This window comes from Haematobia irritans, chromosome 5 (assembly GCF_050003625.1).
Source record: "Haematobia irritans isolate KBUSLIRL chromosome 5, ASM5000362v1, whole genome shotgun sequence".
NCBI classification, from domain to species: domain Eukaryota; kingdom Metazoa; phylum Arthropoda; class Insecta; order Diptera; family Muscidae; genus Haematobia; species Haematobia irritans.
In genome coordinates this window covers 141804436-141817350 of record NC_134401.1, presented here as the reverse complement: position 1 = coordinate 141817350, position 12915 = coordinate 141804436, and the positions used below count along the sequence as shown (strand labels likewise).

The 12915-nt window shown below is 37.3% G+C and overlaps 1 protein-coding gene across 1 annotated transcript in view; it reads left to right on the top strand.

Moving 5' to 3' along the window:
* The window catches only part of sha (shavenoid), a 70603-nt gene that overhangs the window by 34796 nt on the left and 22892 nt on the right, over nucleotides 1-12915 (top strand). The window contains exons 2-3 of the mRNA XM_075311077.1: nucleotides 10011-10843; nucleotides 11307-11390. Coding sequence (XP_075167192.1) covers nucleotides 10432-10843; nucleotides 11307-11390 — 496 coding nt within the window. The 5' untranslated portion in view covers nucleotides 10011-10431. The remainder of the gene's footprint in view (nucleotides 1-10010; nucleotides 10844-11306; nucleotides 11391-12915) is intronic.

The following is a 12915-nucleotide window of genomic DNA, read 5'->3' as shown; positions in this document are numbered from 1 at the left end:
TCATTTCTAAGCTATGTTTGTCTTTATCATATTGTTTCGCTTCTACTTTGCATATACTGGGTGCCTATTGAAGAACTTTACTCCATTCCGCCTCTCTATATAAACAATTTAAAATTTACAGTTAAACCAATTTTCAAGAATAAGTGAACCAAACAAAGCAAATCAATTTCTTTATGTTCACTGAATGGACTTGATGCCATTTACCACATTATGCAAATGTGGGTAACCTTGTTTGGGGAGAGTTTCTTTTGTTTCAAATCACCTCCATGCCATGGGTAGTGTCGTTTACATGTTTATTTGTCCAATATATTTCCAAGATAAGTTTTTTGTGTTGATTTTTCTCGAAGTGGGGAAGCAAGCAACCAAGCTATTGGTGTATTCATCAAACTTCTCTAAAATCATCGTTTTCTTTTTGTGCAGATCTAAGTTAGTCAGTCACTGAGCCACCATTGAGTGTCTTCAAAATTCCCATATTTCATCGCTTTCTTCATCTTGCTTCTACCTCTGAAAAGTATTTATACAGTTTATGTTAAAATATTAACTGTTATTAAGTCATTATAAGCAGATAATATGATACTCTCATGATAGGCATTCTCATCAATGGTTAAGATGTTGTGGAAGTCTCTAATCTGTTACTTCTCACCTTAGTGGATTTTTCCAAATGCTTAACTGTAAAATTCAAATTTTTGTCTTACCAAAAACTAACAAAGATGGTATAGCTTTTGTGTAGGAAGTAGCTGTGTATTGTCAATACGCCAAGGGATACATGACATTCCAATGGCCTAAAGAATTTCGAAAATTTTTGTGTGGAATTTTTTCTCATGTCAATTGATTGTCGTGGTAGATAGTTAACATATTTAATGAAGGAAAATAATTTATCATGTTATATAATACTGTTATCAATTATCGTATAGAACTTTCACCAAAAAAAGACTTTATTACTTAACCCTAGACAGTCATCCGTCGTCAAAATGACGACGCGCAATTTCATTTTCGATCTAAACTAAATTATAGTCGATTGGGAAATTATAAATTTAAGTTTTATGAATTTTTGTTTTATACTAATTAAAAACAATATGAATAAGAAAATAAATTCAATTGTTGTTCTCATTTTTTGCTCACAAATGCAAATTATAGCGTCTTGAAATAAACCGTAGTCAAAATGACGAAGAATGGCGTTAGTGTACAAAAACTAAGGATGACTTTCAGGGTTAAAAATTACTTCAGAAGGTAATTTCTGGCAGCATGACGATTTATTTTCAGCTAATATTAAAACCTATGAAAAAAAGTCAGTGCAGATACAAAAAAAAATCTGATTCAATAACGGATCCAAATAACTTTGTAATTTAAACTCAATGACGAATATGATAGTATCAATCACACAAATAATTAGGCATAAAAAGTAAACCTGATAAAAATTTATTTGATTTTTTCGACACTTTCAATTATTTTTTTAATTGATTGAATTCAAAATATAAAAAAATTCGAGTAAAATTCTCAATTATATTTCTGATTAGAAATAATTTTGAATTGGGCTGATATTTTAATTTGAATAATTAATATTTTAAATAAATTAAACAAGTATATACGGCCGTAAGTTCGGCCAGGCCGTATCTCATGTACCCTCCACCATGGATTGCGTAGAAACTTCTACGAAAGACTGTCATCCACAATTGAATTACTTGAAATCGTTTTCTAAATTGTGAGTTAGTCCATACGTGGAATATATTAGACAAAAAAGGTATGTATAGGTAATAATCTACAAATAATTACCAATCGATATGGACTTTTGCACGGTACGTAGAGAGCCAGAATTTAAATATGGGGGACGCTTATATGAAGGCTATATACAATTATGAACTTGATATGGACCAATTTTTGTGTGATTGGGGATCGATTTATCTGAGAGCTATATATAACTATAGACCGATATGGATCTTGTTAGGCATGGTTGTTAACGGCCATATACTAGCACAATGTACCACATTTCAATTGACTCGGATGAAATTTGCTCCTCCAAGAGGCTCCGCAAGCCAAATCTCGGGATCGGTTTATATGGGGGCTATATATGATTATAGACTGATATGGACCACTTTTGGCATGGTTGTTAAATATCATATACTACCACCACGTACCAAATTTCAACCAGATCGGATGAATTTTGCTTCTCCAAAAGACACCGGAGGTCAAATCTGGGGATCAGTTTATATGGGGGCTATATATAATTATGGACTGATATGAACCAATTCCTGTGTGGTTGTTGGATACCATATACTAACATCACGTACCAAATTTCAACCGAATCGGATGAATTTTGCTCTTCCAAGGGGCTCCGGAGGACAAATCTGGGGATCGGTTTATATGGGGGCTATATATAATTATGGACTCAAATGAACCAATTCATGCGTAGTTGTTGGATACCATATACTTACATCACGTACGAAATTTCAACCGAATCGGATGAATTTTGCTCTTCCAAGGGGCTCCGGAGGTCAAATCTGGGGATTGGTTTATATGGGGGCTATATATAATTATGGACCGATTTCGATTTTTGCATGGTTGTTAGAGACCATATACTAACACCATGTACCAAATTTCAGCCGGATCGGATGAAATTTGCTTCTCTTAGAGGGTCTGCAAGACAAATAAACGGACCCCCAGTTTATATGGGGGCTATACGAAAAAGTGGACCGATTTGGCTCATTTGCAATACCATCCGACCTACATCAATAACAACTACTTGTGCCAAGTTTCAAGTCGATAACGTGTTTCGTTCGGAAGTTAGCGTGATTTCAACAGACGGACGGACGGACATGCTCAGATCGACTCAGAGTTTCACCACGACTCAGAATATATATACTTTATGGGGTCTTAGAGCAATATTTCGATGTGTTACAAACGGAATGACAAAGTTAATATACCCCCATCCTATGGTGGAGGGTATAAAAATAAAGTGCTATTATTTTCTTAACTGACTTTGTGTTTTTAAGCTGATTAAAAATTTAATCAATATAGATTTTCACCATTTTTAAGAAAATACATTTGGTATGGTTCGAAATCATCTTTCCACGGGTAAAATTTTAAAACATTATCTAAATAAATACACTAAAAATAAAAGTCCGTAGTTAAACTGACGCTAATTTTAACTTATATTTTTGGATTATAGTTTGCAAGTTTTGTTGATATTACAGGAGATTACCTTGTGCTAAATTTGAGTATGATCAGTTCATAAATGAGGCCACTATGGTCAAAAATAAGGGGCAAATTTTTGAAAATCGGACGCTACATAGTTATATATGGGAGCTATATTCAGTACTATAGAAGATTAGAGTAAGCCAAATTTGAGTAAGATCGGTTGATATATAAGCGTTTTATGTTCAAATTTTGCAAAAAATCGGGCGATACCTATATATGGGAGCTATAGCTAAATCTGAACCGATTTCCATGATTTTTTGCACATATAGTTAGTGCTATAGAAAATTAGATTTGGCCAAATTTAAGTGTGATCGGTTGGTAAATACGGGACTTACGGCCAAATTTTGGAAAATCGGACGATACATATATATGGGAGCTGTATCTAAATCTGAAGCGGATTACTTTGTGGCAAATTTGACGCCGATCGGTTAGTAAATGAACACAATCTGACACCATTTATCGAAATCGGGCGATATATATATGGAAGCTATATCTAAATTTGATCCGATTTTTTCCAAATTCAATAGACGAACGTCTCTGTACCAAAAATACGCCACATACCAAAATTTTATTAAAATCGGTTAATAATTGCGACACTAAAAGGGTGGCCAATTGGATTACTTTGTGGCAAATTTGACGCCGATCGGTTAGTAAATGAACACAATCTGACACCATTTATCAAAATCGGGCGATATATATATGGGAGCTATATCTAAATTTGATCCGATTTTTTCCAAATTCAATAGACGAACGTCTCTGTACCAAAAATACGCCACATACCAAAATTTTATTAAAATCGGTTAATAATTGCGACCGGAAACCTGCGAACAACAAATATATGGACAGACGGACCAAGCGCTAGATCGACTCAGGAGATGATTCTGAGTCGATCGGTATATATTTTATGGGGTCTAAAATCAATATTTCTAGTAGGCACATTTTTTGACAGATCAAAGTTATTATACCCTGACCACTAGGTGGTTTAGGGTATAATAAAAACCAAATGGGAAAATTTGAATTATTAAATTAAAAAAAAAAATATCTTGTATCCGATTCATTCATGAATATACCTTCGATTCGGTACAGCCAATCTACTGCCTGGATTTATTAATCGAAATTTTTATATTTATACACTCAAAAAAAGTGAACTCTCTATTTCACTAAAGCCAATTTAACTTTATTTTAGTTCGTGGAATTATATGTTTGGAGAAAGTTTCCTTTACTCTAATAATTTTTTGCGTACATTGGTTAAATTAACTAAAAAACGCGAAAAAATTATATACAAATTAACCATAAAGATTTACTAAATTCGTATTTCTCACAATATAGTTAATTATTTCTTTAAATTTGTAACTTTTAATACAAATACATCCATCATGAGCTTCGTATGTCACTAAAGACATTCTAGCAGTTTTGAATTCCAATTTTATCCTTCAAACTGCAAAATTCCTATTCAACCGTCGAACGGAACGGACGTGTTTTTTTCAATAGCGGATAAACTCATAGTAATAGGTACCTACTACGAATTTCAAGTGTGGTGGGATATTAAGCCACCATGCAGCGAAATTCCAAGTCATCCACTGGGTTGCTAACTTCAGGGCCCAGTGGACGGGTATCGACTGGAGTTATAAATCTGGGCAATGACCAAGAGTTAGGCCCAATTAGTCGACCTGTAGACGGGTCGACAGGTGGCGACACACTGACAAGTCGAACTTTTTCTAAGGTAACGACATCAAAAGGAGGTAATCCCTCACGAAAGAGATTCAAGGAACGCAGAAATGCTTTGTTTATCCTAAAGAAGTTAGGATCAGTCGACCCAAGCACGTTGTCGGCTAAACAAAGCGATTCCTTAAAATGGGCTCAAGGAATTCTTGAGACTGGAAAAAGGGAACGATCGCCGGATGAGCTGCCATCCTCCAAAAGGGATCAAAGATCGTTTGCCTCAGTTGCTAAAGGTAGCCTTGTGATGGCTATCATTAATAAAGGAGCATTGGACGGTATGGTTCCAAAGCAAAAATGGGGGGAAATTGAGAATGCTCTATCTGTCGTCTACTCACAGGTACTGGAAAAGTTTCCCGGCCCAGATCCTCGACACCAAGAGGCTGGTTGGTATCAAGGACGATTTAAGCTAGTCGCATTTGAGGACCAGAGGTCTATAGAATGTTTTAAAGCTGCTCTGATACTAATTGGTGAAGTTTGGGAAGGAGCTGCTCTAGAGTTAGTCGAGAAGAAAGACATACCGGCTAGACCTAGAGCACATGCCTGGATACCTGCAAACCCTTCTGACCCTGAATCTATTTTAAATAGACTGAAACGATGCAATCCAGATCTTCCAACAGCTGATTGGAAGGTTGGCCGTTTGGATGAAGTGGATGGACCAAGACGGCATGCAGTGTTTATATTGAACACTCAGTCTTTGCCACATCTGGCAAAGTCCCAGGGCCGTGTATGTTATGGCTTTCATTATATCCAAATGAAGGTGTATAAAAACGATCAGCTAAAGGATTCAGAAATGGACAAGCCTCTGTCTGAATCAGAAGTAAGCGGATCCTCTTGCGAAGTCGAGGGAGATACCAAAGTTGAAGACATGGATAGATATCGTATGCGTGAGGAGGCTTCTATTGCCTCAGAACTCACCAAAGTCGAACCTATGGTTATTGCGAGAGTCACCGATATCTCTGAAGAGGACATTCTTGATGACTCGATCGAAGCGGCTGATGTGACGGTTGTTGAAAATCTCGATGGTCCTACGGATCCTCCAGATAAATCTTCATCATTGTAAGGCTGCATGTGCTGCCTTAAAAGTTCTCCTGATGAAAGGGGACATAGATATAGTTCTTATTCAAGAACCATATGTTTACAAAAACAAAATATGTGAATTAAGTACTCCGGGGTTCAAACTATTGCAGTATACTGGTAATGATGTAAATCGAGCCTGTATAATTGCTAAAAACGAGCTCAATTTGTTTCTGCTTCCCTCAATGTGCAATACAGACACTGTCGTTGCAAGTTTAGAAATAGCCAAATGCAAATATTGGGTATCTTCGGTCTACATGGGACATGACAGGGAGATGCCTCCATATGCCGTTAAGACCTTAGTGGAGGAGTCACTGAAAACAAAGGCGAAACTCATTATGGGATGCGATGCGAATGCACATCATAGTATATGGGGAAGTAGTGATACTAATGCAAGGGGAGAGTCGCTAATAGAGTTTATTTTGCGTACTAATCTGGTAGTTTGCAACAAGGGAGATGTCCCAACCTTTGTCACTAAAAACAGGCAAGAGGTTTTGGACATCACCTTGGCCTCGCAAGAACTAAATGAAATGATATCTGAGTGGCAGGTTTTAAGTGAACACAGCTTCTCAGATCATCGCTACATCAGTTTCAAATTTGATGTTCATATCACCAAGATCATATTTCCGCCAAATGTTAGGAAAGCTGACTGGAATAGGTATAGGGAATCGTTCAATATGATGATACCGGAAATAACAGAGACAAATATGAGAAATGTGCAAGATATCGAACACGCAGTGGAGCGGATTACTAAGGCCTTCAACATCTCACTGAAAGCTGCATGCCCTAGAGGAAAGCCAAGGGGGAAACATCGACCACCATGGTGGTCTACGGAATTAAGTAATATGAGGAAATCCTGCAGGAAGCTCTTTAACAAGGCAAAGTCCACCAGAGCCCCTGAGGACTGGGACGCTTACAAGAAGAATCTGAGAGGATACAAGCGAGAACTGAGAAAGGCTCAGCATAACTCTTGGAATGCTTACTGCAGCAGTATTGAGAATACGTCCGAGGCTTCCAGACTACGGAAGGTTCTAGCATCCACCAACTCCGCTCCAGGTTTCATTAAAACATCGGAGGGCAATTGGACAACGTCCAGTAAGGAGACGCTGGAGGTACTATTGGACACACATTTTCCTGGAAATCAGACGGTTGAACCATGTACTGGCGGTGCCACAGTTGCTCAGCGGTCGTTTCCTGTCGAGGAAATTGTATCGGAAACTAGAATAAGATGGGCGCTAAATAGCTTTGGACCATTCAAATCCCCTGGACCTGATGGAATTACTCCGGCGGAGTTACAAGCTGTAACTGACAAAATTATCCCCTGGTTGTCGGTGATATATAAAGGATGTATCAACTTATCATATATCCCAGGAAAGTGGAGGGAAACAAAAGTCGTTTTCATACCTAAAGCGGGAAAAGCCTCTCACTCGAGGGCGAAGGATTTCCGACCAATCAGCTTATCCTCATTCCTACTTAAGACTCTGGAGAGGATGATAGATATTTATCTTAGAACTAGCATCGATTCAAGTTTGTTCTCGAAACGACAGCATGCATACTCGAAGGGCAGGTCTACTGAGACCGCACTACATGAACTAGTCAGCTTTATTGAAAGCTCACTATCTGTCAAAGAATACACAATCGTGGCGTTTCTAGACATCGAAGGGGCGTTCAATAATGTCCATCCGAGCTCGATATTAAATGGACTGATAACTCTGAATGTTGATCCATGTATACTCAGGCTGTTAGACGAACTGCTAATGAAGAGACGTATTTCAGCCACACTAGGACAAGCAAACATACAAAGGTATGTGAACAGAGGCACTCCCCAAGGAGGAGTCCTATCACCTCTTCTTTGGAATGTTGCTATAAATAGCCTTCTGGTTACTCTAGAAAAAGAAAGGATAAAAGTGGTGGCATACGCAGATGATGTGGCTCTGGCAGTCAGGGGAAAATTCCCATCCACAATCAGAGATATTATTCAGAGGGCCCTCCGGATGACTGAGAAATGGGCGAAAGACAATGGTCTTGGGGTAAATCCTGCAAAGACAGAATTAGTCATGTACTGCAACGATCGCAAAACTCCCACGGTTAGGCCTATTTCCTTAGGGGGTATTGAAATTCCCTTTGGTGAATGTGCAAAATACCTTGGCGTTATTTTGGACAGGAAGCTGAACTTTAAGCTTAATATTGAAGAAAGGGCGAGAAAGGCAACTGTAGCTTTGTACTCGTGCAAAAAGGCAATAGGAAACAAGTGGGGACTGAAACCAAAAATTGTGCATTGGCTATACACGGCAGTGGTTAGACCTATAATGCTATATGGTGTTGTAGTCTGGTGGCCGGCACTTCAGAAACCGACTTGTTTAGATAAAGTTCAGCGTATGGCGTGTTTGTGTATTTCAGGCGCATTCAGCAAGACAGGAACAAATTCCCTTAATGTCGTGCTGCATCTATTGCCTTTAGACATTTTGGCCAAACAGTCAGCTGCAACAACGGCTGTGCGGTTGCGCGAACTATCGCTGTGGTCGGAAAAAGGTTACGGTCACAGTTCTGTCCTCAAAACAATGCCAGATGTGCCTAACGTAGTGGATTACACTTTGGCGAGTCCACTTTTCGACAAAAAGTTTGAGACTCTAATCCCCAACAGTGAGGCGTGGTGCACACAGACCCCGGGGAATAAAGAATATATAGATTTCTACACTGATGGCTCCAAATTGGATGGACAAGTGGGGTTCGGAGTATATTCTAATGATCTGGAACTTCGAATAGCGAAAAGATTACCTAATCACTGTAGTGTTTTTCAGGCTGAAATATTAGCAATAAGAGAGGTGGCGAATTGGCTGAGAAGTAATGTTCCAAAAAATGTGGGCATTAATATATACTCAGACAGTCAACCTGCAATAAAATCCTTGGACTCTGTGTTCCTCAACTCGAAAACGGCCATCGACTGCCGCAAATCTCTCAATGAGATGGCTGAGCAGTACAATATTCACCTAATATGGGTGCCTGGCCATAGGAACATACCGGGGAACTGCGAAGCGGATGAGTTGGCAAGGCTAGGGACTACCTTACATATTCCAGGGGAACTAGAATTTGTTGGTATGCCCCTAGCTACCTGCAAGCTCATGCTGCGTGAGAAGGCTGTTATGATGGCAAATGTTCGATGGGAGAATTGCAAGGGTTGTAACGACACCAAGCAAATATGGCCCCATTTCAACTTAAACCGCACACTAGATATGCTAATGTTCTCGAGACGTCAGATATCACTCCTGATATCTGCTATAACGGGTCGCTGCCTGATAGGCGATTTTGCAAAAACTATTGGCGCGAAGTATAATGACTATTGTATGAGCTGTCATGATGCGGAGGAAAAAGAATCAATTAAACACCTCTTGTGTGAGTGTCCTGCATTTTGTGTAAAGCGCAAGCAACTTTTAGGAGCATATAGCTTCAGATTACTGGCGGATCTGGAAAACGTTAACTTAAGCAGTCTGCTACTGTTTTTGGAACAATCTGGTTGGTTCAACAAAGAAAAATAATCAAGAAGGTTCAGCGGTTAAAACTAGAAGTGCCCATATGTAATAGGTACTTTTAGTTAATGTGGTATCACAATGGACTGAATAGTCTAAGTGAGCCTGAATCTTAATCGGGCTGCCACTTTAACCTAACCTAACCTAACTGCAAAATTTTCTTTAACAGATGAAAAAAATTATTTATGACTAATAAATTTCCTGGAATTTGTCGAAAAATATTTACTTATTTTTGTGATATCGGCGTGATGCCAGCGTTTGTTTTACGGTTTAGTTAAAATTTTCCAAAAATATTCAAAATTTTCTAAAATCAACCAAAAGTTTTCTTTCTGGTGGATTCATTGTTTTCCAGTGTAATTTATTATAATTATGCTAACATAATATTACTGATTACTTTGATAAGACATGTTATAGCTTACTGGTATAGCTATGTATACATAACATTCTGATTATTATTAATGTCTTAATTTTCTTCTTTTTTATTTTTTGCAGATTCATGTATTGTATAAAATGTAAAATATTACTTCCATAGTCTATTTGAGCAAAACCAATTATTACCTGAAATTTTATGATTTTTCTAAACATTGCAAATTGACCATGTTTTTGAGCAGACTTCACCAGCAAAAGCAAAAATTCAAACGACACTATCAACTCTTAAATCATAATCCCTACATCCAGCAACCGCTCAAACAAAGTCTGGGTGACGTGGGCATTAAATAGCGAAGCTAAAGGCCATTGGAAACACCACAAAGGCCCAGGAGGAGGTAAAATCACCTCAAAAAAATTTATTTACTTAAACACAAAAGACCTACAGCATCCACAAAATAAAAAAAAAAAACAGAAACAAAAAATTCTTGGAAGGGGCAACTGTGACAACAGCAACAACTAACTCATCCAAGGCCAAAATAGACCCATGTTGCCTAGGAATGTGGCCAGCAACAACGACTTCCACAACATGTTGTTTAACCATTACATACCCGTATTATTGATGGTCTTATCATTTTGTCAAGGATCTTTACTACAGTCACAAAGTGATTTGAGCCAAAATGCAGAAGAGCTCCAAGTCATTGAGAGCTATGGTAATGGTGGTGATGGTAATGACAATGGTACTTTAGCTATTACTGCCATTGCGGATGCTGTTGCGAATGCAGCTGATGTTCCTAGTGACAATGCTTCCGAGGCAAGAGGTTCCATTGATGGTAATCTTAATTTATTACCTCGTCCTGCCAATTTACTGTTGGATGCCATACCCACAGTTTCATCGGCTCAAGTATCACCAGTGAATTTGACCCGTGAGCATGAGGGAGATATTTTTTGGACCAATGGTAAGTCATTTAGTGTTTTGTAAATACGCACTACTAAATACACCGAGAATAATTGCATGAATTTAAAAAAAATCTATTTTTAATTAATAAAAACAGTTACAAATAAATGAATAAATAAAAAAGTATGCAATAATTATTTTAAATATAAATATACTATGCAACAATTATTTAATGTGATATTTTTTAAAAATATTTGAAATAAAAATTTACTATTAAATTAAAGATTAAATAAATTTGATGGTTAATATATTCAAAGGGTTTTCGCATTATTTATTATAAGCAAAAATATTTTGTAGTTTTTCTACATACTCTTTTATATTTCTTTTATATTATAGAAATTGGTAAAAAAATTGATTTAACTTAAATCTTGAAATATTTGTTCTATGTGTGATGATGCCAAAACAAATTGTTTTTATTTATTGGCCGTTTTTGTTGTTTTTTTTTTTTGTCATTGATTTCCCAGGTGTTGCCTTGTGTAATATGGATACGTGTGTTGGACTTTCAAGTGGCTCTGCCTCATGGCTGTCAATGGGCGTCAACAAACTGGGTAAGTAGTTTTGTACAACCTGACGTTTTTTATCATAATGGTGAACATGATTTTGAGTTGAGTTTGTATGAGGGAAGCAAAAAACGAGGTTCAATCGCAAGTGGTACACTTATCTTTTATGAATAAAAACTGTTCGAGTCTATGCTAAGGCCCCTCATAATGGAGCATATTCTAACTGGGTGTCACGCTACTTAGTGTTGGCAGTATTTTCCAGGCTCTTGTTCCCAAAATGACGTTTTCTTCCTCAAAAATCCTAAACTCAAATTAAAATTTTTTACAAAAACCCCCAATACATTTTTGGCAAGTTTTTATAAAAAAAAAAAACAAGTATATACAGTAGTAAGTTCGGCCAGGCCGAATCTGAATCAAATATAAAGTTTCCTTTGGAAATTTCAGGGGGGTTTGATGGCAGATATTTTCCCAAGCAGATCAGTTCAACCAGTCGCTTCCCACAGATAAATGTAAAGATTTTACCTATGAAGACTACATCAGATTCTGAATTTATAAGAACCATTTTTTGTTTGAGTTGTAGAGGAATCATAAACATCTCTTGCAAGTGTGCAAGAAAATGATTAAATAACGCCTTGATTTGAAATATGTAATCTGTGGACTTTCATCCCAATTATTTAAATAAAATCTGGAAATTTTGCATTCAGTTTCAAGCAATTTTCATAATCAGTGCGCCTTCTATACCCTCAATAAGTGAAATCGGTCTATATGGAGGCCTTACCAAATGGACCGATAAACCTAAATCATATACATTTTTGGCACACCTCTTTATGGTTCTTAAATGCCTCTAGATTTCCAATTTCAGGTAAATTGGATAAAAACTGCGGATTGTAGGTAGAAACCCAAGAAGTAAAATCGGAAAATCGGTCTATATGGGGGCTATACCGAAACATGAACTATTTTTGGCACACCTCTTTATGGTCCGAAAATATCTCTAGATTTCCAATTTCAGGCAAATTGGATAAAAACTACGGTTTCTATAAGCCCAAGAAGTAAAATCGGAAAATCAGTCTATATGGGGGCTATACCACAACATGGACCGATACTCACCATTTTTGGCACATCTCTTTATGGTTCTAAAATACCACTAGATTTCTAATTTCAGGTAAATTGGAAAAAACTACGATTTCTATAAGCCCAAGACCCCAAATCGGGAGGTCGATTTATATGGGGGCTATATCAAAACCTGGACCGATATAGCCCATCTTCGAACTTGACGATTGCTTCATTATTGAAGACTGTAGCGTGATTACAACAGACAGCCAGGCAGACAGACGGACATGGTTATATCGTTTTAGAATTTCTCCCTGATCAAGAATATATATTTTATATAGTCGGAATCCATATTTCGATGTGTTACAAACGGAATGACAAACTTATTATACCCCCATCACCATTCTATGGTGGTGGGTATAAAAATATATAAGAATAGGCTCTGATGTAGAAAATCCGCAAAAATTTACAAATTTAAAAAAAAAATCTAAATTTATTATGGGTATTAACAGGTTGGCTGATA